Here is a 10,069-nt window from a genome sequence, read left to right as displayed (position 1 = left end):
GGATAGATATAGATAGATGATAGATAGATAGATAGATAGATAGATAGATAGATAGATAGATAGATAGAGAAAGAGAGAGAGAGGAGAGCGAGTCCCATTTTAATACATGCATATGGATCTCCTTCTAGCTTAAAGAAATGAAAAGGGCCAGGCTAGAGGGTAGCAGGGAGCTATGGTAGTTTAAGAGTAAAAGGCTGAGCTGCAAGCCCAGAGGCACATGTTTAGAATCCACCAGCTGCTCAACAGGAGAAAGACTGGGAATCTCCTCTTCTGTGATTAACTGACTTTGAAAAGCTGCCAGAGGGTCAGCTGTGGGTTGGTTCCTACTCAACAGTACAAACCAAAAACAGCACCATCTCAAAGTTTTGCAGCCTCAGAAACAAACGGACAATCTCCATGAGTCAGAATTGACTCAAAGGGAGGGGAAGAATCCTGGTGACACAGTATTAAGGGATATAATTAATAAATGGCCATCAGAAGTTTAAATACATTACTCCATGGAAGGAAAATGTGGTAGTATGATTCTATAAGTATTTGTTGTGTTGTGTACTACAGAGCTGAAACTGACCGAGAGCTGACTCTCTGGAAGGTTTTCAGAGGCAGTTAATTGCATGAGAGGAGATTGTTGATCTTCCTTCCATGGAGCGAATTGTGGCCTTGAACTGCATGTGTTTGGGACTGAAGCACATTTTCGTGCCTTAGGCTACCAGAGCACTAGAATGACCATTGCATTGGAACAGATAATAGAAAAAAACTGTCTAAAATGAAAATATGAGTAGGCATTATATTTGCACCAACAGCTCAGTAAAAGAGAGGACTGGGGGCAGGAGTGGGTGGGTAGGTAATTGAGCAACAGTGAGTAAATATTAAGAAAAGAAAAAGTGAACTGGGGGAGGAGAAGATAGGGTGAGGAGGTAAAATGTGCCACAATGTCCATAACTTCTCTGTATGTTTGTTAAAAGGGAGGAAGGTCAATCTTCTCCTCTGCCATCAACTGCCTTTGAAAACCTGCTTGAAGGTCAGCTATATGTCAGTTCCAATTCAAGGGCACACAACAACAGTAATCTATATCTAAAGATATAGATATTGACAAAGATATTTAAATAGATCTATTTACTGTCTCTGAAAATCCACTCTGTCCTCTGCCAATTGCACTGACTCCCACACTCCCATCCCAATTATCCTAGTCACTGAATCAATCCTCCTCATAGAGGGCCTTCCTCTCCTGCGCCGTCCCTCCACCCTCCCAAGCATGATGTTCTCCAAGGACCGGTCTCTCCTCACAACATGTCCAAAGTATGTTAGATGGAGCCTCAGAATCCTTGCCTCCAAGGAGCCACCTGGTTTAACCCTTTCCAGGACAAATATGTTTGTTTTCCTAGCAGTCCATGGTGCTCTCAATACTCTTCTCCAGCACCACAGCTCAAAGGCATCAATTCTCCTTCTATCCTCCTTGGTCATTGTCCAACTCTCTGATGCATAACAAGTGATTTCTAAGACCACGGCCTGTATCAAACGCACCTTCTTCTCCAGAGAGACACCATTGCTCTTCAGTACTTTAGGTAGGTCCTTAACAGCAGACTTTCCCATGGAAATGCATCTTTTAATTTCCTGGCTACTGGTGCCAAGAGTGTTGACTGTGGGGCCAAGCAAACTAAAGCTGTGAACAATCTCAATCTCTTCACCATCCATCCTGATGCTGCCAGTTGGTCTAGTGGTGAGAATCTTTGTCTTCTTGACATTGAGCCTCAATTCATATTGGAGGCTGCAGTCCTTGACCCTCTGCAGCAGGTGCTTCAGGTCCTCCTCAGTATTCAGCAAGCAGGGTAGTGTCATCTGCATAACACAGATTGTTGATAAATCCTTCATTAGGTGAAGAAAAAAAAAACCCAAAACCTCAGCTAGTGAAAACACAAGGTTGACATGAATAAAAGCCAACTCCATGACAACTAAGAGAAATAATCTGAAAACATAGTTACTTTTCTTTTTCTTCCTTTCTTTATTTCCTTCCATTCTTTTGTTCCTTTCTTTTCTCTCTCTCTCTCCCCCCCCACTCGCTCTTCCCCCCACCTCAGCTAAATATATCACTATTGTAATATGTATAGAATATAATTTTTCTTTTACACACAGATCATTTGTGAATTAAGGCCTCCTTAACATCTCCTCTTGTGTGATTTAAGGCCTATGAAAACCCTCTGGAGGATCAACTATGGATTGGTTCTGACTCGATGGTACATAACAACAACAACTGTGATACCTAACAGTAGCAGTTAAATACATTGTGTTTTCCTCCTTCTTAGTTATTTTTGGGGGAGAGTTGAAATAACTTTTTACGTGTCCTGTTTTTACTAATTTTCCCCCCACCTGTACTACATTCTACCGGACTTTTAATGGACTTTTTTTAATAATTAAAATAAAAAATCAACAGACCTTACTTCTAAATCTCTTTTAGTCTGAAAGCTCCAGTGAAGCTTGTTTACCATGGACGATGCTGTGGCATGTGCAATACCACAGGCATTATTGCAAACATACCATGAACTCTCAAAAGAATAAAGAAATAAGTTTTAAAATAAGTGCAACAAAAAAAAAGTAAAATAACATAAGTGCAACCAAAGCATTTCTTAGATACTAAGGTAGTGAAACTTATTTTGTATTTGGTGTCAGGAAAAAAACAGTTGCTAGAAAATATATATAACTTCACAGGAAGAGATTGATCATCCTTCTCTAGTACACACACACACACACACACACACACACACACACACATACACACTAGAGGCAAGAGGCTATCTTGCAGTCCCAAGAGGCATATGGTTCAAATCTAATAGCTGGTCCATTAGGTGAAGAATGGGGAATCTCTTCCTATGTAATCTATTGCCTATCGAAACCTCCTGCAGGGTCACTAAATAAAGCATAAGTTATTTTTTCAATTGTATAAGCACTTTAATTGCAGAGAGCTGTAGGAGCTTCTTGATGAGGAGTTGTGCTGCCAATCCAAAGGCACACAGTTTGATTCAGCCGGCCATATGTTGTCTCTTTTCTGGAGAAAGAGGGATAATCTCTTCCTATGAGATTTACTGCCTCTGAAAACTTGCTGTAGAGGTCAACTATTAGTCAATTCTGACTTTCTGGTATATAACAACAACAGTAATTGCAAAAATAAATGCTATATAGATTTGTAAAATAGTATAACTGAAGGTAAATATGATCTAAGTTATCATAAAGAGTTATATTAGAAATGAAATGCCTTTTAAGTCCTTCTTTCCTTTTAAAACTATTTGTTTGCATGGTTTTTTTTCTGATTACAATTTGGTCATTTTTTAATATTTGTTAATTATGATCTTTGCATAGTCAATAAAACACAGATAGATATTCCTCTGATACTATCTGTTTTCTGCCAAGATTCATCTAAGATAAGCTATAATATCCCTAGTACCACCACCTCTTCTAAACCCAGCCTGCACATCTGGCAGTTTTCTGTTGACGTGCTGCTCCAGTCGTTTTGGATAATTTTCAGCAGAATCTTGTTTGCATGTGATATTAATGATAGTGTTTCATAATTTCTGCACTCTGTCAGGTCACCTTTCTTTGGAATGGGAACAAATATTTTTATTTTTTCCAATCAGTTGGCCAGGTGGCTGTCCTCCAGATTTCTTGGTACAACTTAGTGAGCACATCCAGTCCAGCATCTCTTTGTTGAAATATGTCAATTGGTATGCCATCAACTCCTGGAGCCTTGATTTTTGCCAATTCTTTCAGAGCAACTTGAACTTCCTCTTTCATCACCACAGGTTGTTGCTAATATGTTGTTTTATGAAATTTTTCTGTGTCAGCCAGTTCCTTCTGGTACAGTAACTGTATATTCCTTCCATCTTCTTTTATTACCATTCTGCTCAATGCATCCTTAAGTATTGCCACATGTGTCATCAGAACAGAGCAGAGACACTGCATGGTTCAAAATTAGGAAGGGGGTCTGCCAGGGATGTATTCTGTCTCCATACCTTTTCAATCTGTATGCAGAACTGATCATCCAGGAGGCTGGGCTGTATGAGGAGGAATGTGGCATCAGGATTGGAGGAAGATTCATCAACAACCTATGTTATGCAGATGACACACCCCTACTTGCTGAAACTGAGAAGGACCTGAAGCACTTGCTATAGAAGATCAATGACTGCAGGCTTCAATATGGATTGAAGTTCAACATCAAGAAAACAAAGATTCAAGATTGAGATTGTTAACAGTTTTAGTTTGCTTGGCTCCACAATCAATACTCCAGTTACCAGCAGATAGGAAATCAAGAGGCAAATTTCATTGGGAAAGTCAGCTGTCAGGGACCTCTCCCAGAGTACTAAAGAGCAATAATGTCAGACTGGAGACTAAGGTGTGCTTGATCTGGGCCATAGTCTTTGCAATTGCGTGCTCTGTGTCAGAGAACTGGACAATGACTAGCGATAATGGAAAGAGAAGTTATACCTTTGGGCTGTGGTGCTGGAGAAGCGTGTTGAATATACCATGGACTGCTAGGAGAACAAACAGGTTCATGCTAGAGAGGGTGAAAACGGGCTACTCCTTGGAGGCAAGGGTTCTGAAACTTTGTCTGTCATATTTTGGGCATGTTGCAAGGAGGGACCAGTCCTTGGAGAGGGACATCATGTTTGGGAGAGTAGAGGGGCAGCACAAGAGAGGAAGACCCTCAATGAGATGGATCAATTCAGTGATTGGTGTAGTAGGAGTAGGTGTGTCAGAGACAATGATGTTGGTACAGGATAGAGCAGGGTTTAGGGCTCTTGTACATAGAGTCGCTATGAGTCGCAAGAGACTTGATGGCACATAACAGCAACAATTATGATCTGTTAGGGTTATACAACATATTATTACTATTTAGACACATTCTCATTTATTAAGGACTTTTATCTAGGAAGTCCACTTTACTGTCGTAATTAACTTTTTCATTAAGGAGCTAACAAAAGCAGAAAATTATAAATTTTTAATTATTCAAACCTCATAGTATACATTAGCCCTTTTTACATCATAAGTCATAACCTACACACTATGAAACCACCTCAGAAAGTCACTAACTTTTAGACTAGAGAATAATGCAATTCAAAGACATCTTTTAAATAGTTTTGCCTCTTAAGCGTGTTGAGTACAGATTGATATCATAATCCTTGGTTTAAAGCTATTGAGTGATTAGTAATGAAAAGACAGACAAAAACCAAAGTAATAGTCCCATAATCACTGCTCCTCAATCTACTCTTCCTTATTGATATAATGGGGTATGAATTAATTTTAAAAAGTGGTGACTATTGATTATTTAATGGAAGAAGATAGGGTAGAGAAACGCTGAAATGAGCCTATTCCTTGCCCTCCTGGACAGCATGGCCCATTATACAATGGTGAAAATTAGGCATTAACCCTTATTAATATTTAATAGGTAGAAGAAATTGTGGGCATAAGGTAGCAAATTGTCCCACTCATGAGCTAGAGTGATGTTTCAAGTCTCTAAAAGAATAACATTTTTCACCTTTGTTCAGATTGTTTGTAAACAGACCAGTATACTCAATACTTTCTGTGATCTCCGAGTCATGGTGGCCTGAGGAAATGTCTCCTAAGCAAAATGAAATGATTAATGTACAGGAAAGTCACTTCTGTTAAGGAAAGTTTGCATAAGGAGACTGTATTTTCTAGTGTGGTTCTAAATTTTAGTCTTTGTCCTGTTCTCTGGGAACTCAAGGACTTGTTCCACAGGGGTGACAAGCCAAGGTGTGAATTGTGTCTAACACAGCAGTCATCCTTGGGCGGCACCCTGTATCACACACCGTCTATCAGGCTAACCCTTTGTCACATGTCAGAATCTTTGTGTTTCAGTTCATTTAAAATGGAAACAAAGAGTTTTAAAGATAGTTGGTGGTAAGATGTGAGTGTGGGAGTGTTTTTAAGGACCAGGAGCCCTTGAAACTGACTTGGCTGTGGTTTCTGAAAGAAAAAAAATTACAAAGTTTTCTAGATTACTGATACTCATTACTAATTTTTAAGATCACCAAGAGGTTTTTCAGTACTATTACCTTATTTTTTAAAATATGATAAGCTTGGAGTGAGATAAATGGCTTAAAGATAGAACAGATTCTTGTGATAGAAACACGAAGAACTTAATATCAGAGTCCTACCATCTCAAATAATATATAAAATTAAATAGATGCTAAGGGAGAACTTTTTTTAAAATATTCAGTGCCTCTAAAGACTTTTTAAAAATGTGCTTAGGAGAATTATTTCCTTTTTCAGGATATGTTTACAATTACCAACCTAGACTGAATTGAATAAGGATAAATGTTTAGCTTTGTACACAAAAGGTGTGGTAAGGGAAGAATCTTTTAACACCAAGGTTTTCTCAAACATAATGCCCACTACTGATACGGTAGTCTCATTGTTATTTCATGGTAAATATGGATAAATTCAGTTTTATTCTTCAACTTCTGATCTTACATGGCTACATGCCCCTTTCAATTTATGATATTTTTGACTGTGTGGATCACAATAGACTGTGACTAACTCTAAGAAGAATGGAAATCCTAGAACACTTGATTGTGCTTATGTGAAACCTATACTTGGACCAGGGGGCAGTCATCAGAACAGAGCAAGGAAACACTGCATGGTTCATAATAGGGAAGGGTATATGCAAGGGATGTGTCCTATCTCTATATTTATTCAATCTATATGCAGGACAGATCATCCAGAAGGCAGGGCTCAATAAGGAGGAACGTGGCATCAGGATTGGAAGAAGATTCATTAACAACCTACATTATGCAGATGATGCAACTTTGATTTCTAAAACTGAGGAGGACCTGACATGCTTGCTGCAGAAGGTCAGGGACTGCAGCCTTCAATATGTTTTGAAGCTCAACATCAAGGGGGGAAAAAATATTCTCACCCCTGGGCTGATTGGCAACCTCATGACAGATAGTGTAAAGATTGAGATTGTAAACAGTTTGGGATTGTTAACAGCTTCAGTTTGCTTGGCTGCTCAAGCAACAATCTTGGTACCAGCAGCTAAGAAATAAAAAAATGAATTGCATTGAGAAAGTCTGCTGTCAGGGACTTTTCCAAAGTATTGGAGAGCAATGATGTCAATCTGGAGATTAAGGTGTACCTGATCCAGGCCATAGTGTTTGCAGTTACTTCCTATGTATCAGAAAGCTGGACTATGACTACAGATTATAGAAGATTTGATCCCTTTGAGATGTGTTGCTGGAGGAGAATATTGACTATAACATGGACTGCTAGGAGAACAAACTGGTTTGTCCTGGAGAGGGTGAAAACAGAATTCTCAGGCCTGGGCGGTTTCCTTTTTTTAATGGCTCACAGTCCTTCTATCTGAAAAAAGGGAAACTGAGGCCCAGAGGAAGCAAGAAATAAAGCTTTTGCTTGGAGGCACGGATTCTAAAGTTTCGTCTGCCATACTTTGGGCATGTTGCAAGGAGGAACCAGTCCTTGGAGAGCAACATCGTGCTTGGGAGGGTGGAAGGACAGCTCAAAAAAGGAAGACCCTGGATGAGATGGATTGACTCAGTGACTAGGGTAGCGGGGGTAGGTATGTCAGAGACAATAAGGTTGGCTCAGGATAGAGCAGGGCTCAGAGCTGTTGTATATAGGATCACTCTGAGTTGCCAGGGACTCAATGGCACATAACAACAACTACATGGTAAGTTTTCTCTTTCTGATATTTAGCAAGTTTTAAGATTTAGCAATGGACATTTTTTCCAATTCTTTGTGAATAATTTAAAAAAGGACTTTCAGAAAATTTGTGCCATTCTAAACTTATATTCCAGAAGTGGAAAATAGTAGTTCTAAATCGTTGTCCCTGAGATTGGATGCCTTCTTAAAATTATAATTGGTATGGCCAAGACCCTCTTCTATTTGGTCTCTGGGTGTATCTTTAATGATACGTGACAACCATTGGAATACAATTCTACATCAGTAATCTCACCAGAAGTGGAAACAGGTCAAATGAGTCACTTGGAAATGGTCCGAAGCAACTGTCCTCTCTAGGTGTGATTCTGATGCCCAGTCAAGAAAGAAAGCCCACTTCTGTGGTGGGGTGTTTGTTTGTTTGTTTCAGTTCACATTTTTTAATAACATGGCATAGCTAACATTACACAAGAAGTCTCAGCCAATGAAGACATGCTGAAGATTATCGCTGCATTTCTCTTTTCACATAGAGTCTAGAGAGAACTTTATTACATACAGGATAAACAGCAAAAAGGTCTGTATAGAACAGTCTCTTTACAGTACTGAAAGCTACCGCTACAGTTCCCAGTGTATATATTCCTCAGATATTTCTTTATTTTTTAGTTGTCATCTTAAAAAAAAAAATCAACAAAACCCAAACAAACCTAAAACAAAACAAATCCCCAAACTTAAACAAACCAGAGAGAATTCCCGAAACAAAATAAAAGCACTGCACAACATCTGGAATTCACAAAACTGGAAACTCATAACTAAACGTTCATTAACTACTAAAACAGATCTCTCTGATCATTAGAAACAAGGGCATGTAGTTAACTTTTTTCTTTATTTTTCCTTTTGCAAAAACAGGGTAACAACGTCAGATAGCACTTGAATATACTAGAAGACCAAATGGAACTACTTTTATTTCATGCATATATTTTACAGTCCAGTAGACAAGACATATTGTATTTTTCTGCTAGTACAGTCATATTCTCTCCAAGTATGTAGACCAGAGGCTTAATGCTTTATAAAAGTATCATGAAGAGACAATAAGGTTGATGCAAACTTAAAAACATACGCACGCACTCGGTTTTTCTCGGTTTTTTTTATAACATTATTATTTAGAGTGCAAACTCGTTTCTCAGATTTAACCTTGACTTAAAAACCAGAAATAGTAAAATATTATTTTACCAATATAGGCTTTCCCTCTCTCACTTATCTTTTTTTTTTCTCTCTTTATGTACCATTAAATCGGGCCCGACTGGCATGGGAGGAGATTGCCCCTCCTTTTTAGTGGAGCATGTGGCGGATTTGAACCACACGTCTGTGGGATTGCAGCACAGCTTCTGGCCACTAAGCCACCAGATCTCCCTTGTCTCTCTTATCTTAGTGCTCAAAATCAAAGCCTCATCTAATCTGTAAATTATTATTATGACGTTGAGTAACATTGCTGGCTTCTACCTCTGAATGCAAGTTGTTGTTAGGTGCCATTGACTACAGCTCATACCAACCTTAGGAACAACAAAACTTTGCCCTGTCCTGCACATACCTCTGTCATGCACAAGCCACAATGGAATTTTTTTTTTTTTGCATCCAGTTTTGCTTTTTAACACAATTGATTTTTATGAGGCATAGTGGTAAAATGAGTCGAGTGTTTCGTTTTTCTTTGTGTGTTTTGTTGGTTGGTCAGATGGCTGGTTGCCTGGATACTACTCCATGCCTTATGAAAGCATGAGAGCTCAGCTGGTTCCAGAAAGGTTTGGTGAGAATTTTTAGGATTTTCTTCGTTTCAATTTCCAATAAATGTAACACTGTACATTACAAATAATTTAACTCCTATTAGGTGTTTACTTTCACATTACTAGTATAGAGACTTTTCCTTGACAGCAATTATTAAATGCTAGTAATTGTTATACTTTAAATATATTTAGAAATCTTTAGATTTCCCAGGCAGAAATGATCTTATAAGTTATATTTCTAAGTTATAGAAGTTATATTCCTAAGAAGCTGGCGCCTGTTGAATTTCCAGGATCAGTTTTGACAAGGAAGTCATTCTTTTACCTTCCCTTTTTCAACAGCGCAGCAGCAGTTTTGGGAATTTTGATCGCTTTCGGAATAATTTCCTATCAAAACCAGATGATTCTACTGAGGTTAGTATTGCATTATATTTTTATGAATATTATTCAAACATATTAAGCAAAAAGATGAATCTAATGTACTTTTTCTTTTTTCTCTCATTCATTTTTTTTCTTTCTTATTAATTTTAATAAACATTTACAGAGATTTTGGATTTCCATTCATTCATTGCTGCACTTTTCTCCCTGCCCACCCCTCCCCACCAGTT

The 10,069-nt window shown here is 38.4% G+C and overlaps 1 protein-coding gene across 1 annotated transcript in view; it reads left to right on the top strand.

Annotated features, from left to right (window-relative positions):
- Positions 1 to 10,069, top strand: part of SAMSN1 (SAM domain, SH3 domain and nuclear localization signals 1) — an 83,914-nt gene that overhangs the window by 28,088 nt on the left and 45,757 nt on the right. Inside the window, exon 2 of the mRNA XM_006889815.1 lies at positions 9,804 to 9,875. Within this exon, the coding sequence (XP_006889877.1) occupies positions 9,804 to 9,875 (72 nt within the window). The remainder of the gene's footprint in view (positions 1 to 9,803; positions 9,876 to 10,069) is intronic.

The sequence above is a fragment of the Elephantulus edwardii genome, unplaced genomic scaffold (assembly GCF_000299155.1).
Source record: "Elephantulus edwardii isolate Elephantulus edwardi_28Jun2011 unplaced genomic scaffold, EleEdw1.0 scaffold00081, whole genome shotgun sequence".
Lineage (NCBI taxonomy): Eukaryota > Metazoa > Chordata > Mammalia > Macroscelidea > Macroscelididae > Elephantulus > Elephantulus edwardii.
The sequence above is the reverse complement of the archived record's forward strand: the minus strand, read 5'-3'. Positions and strand labels throughout refer to the sequence as shown.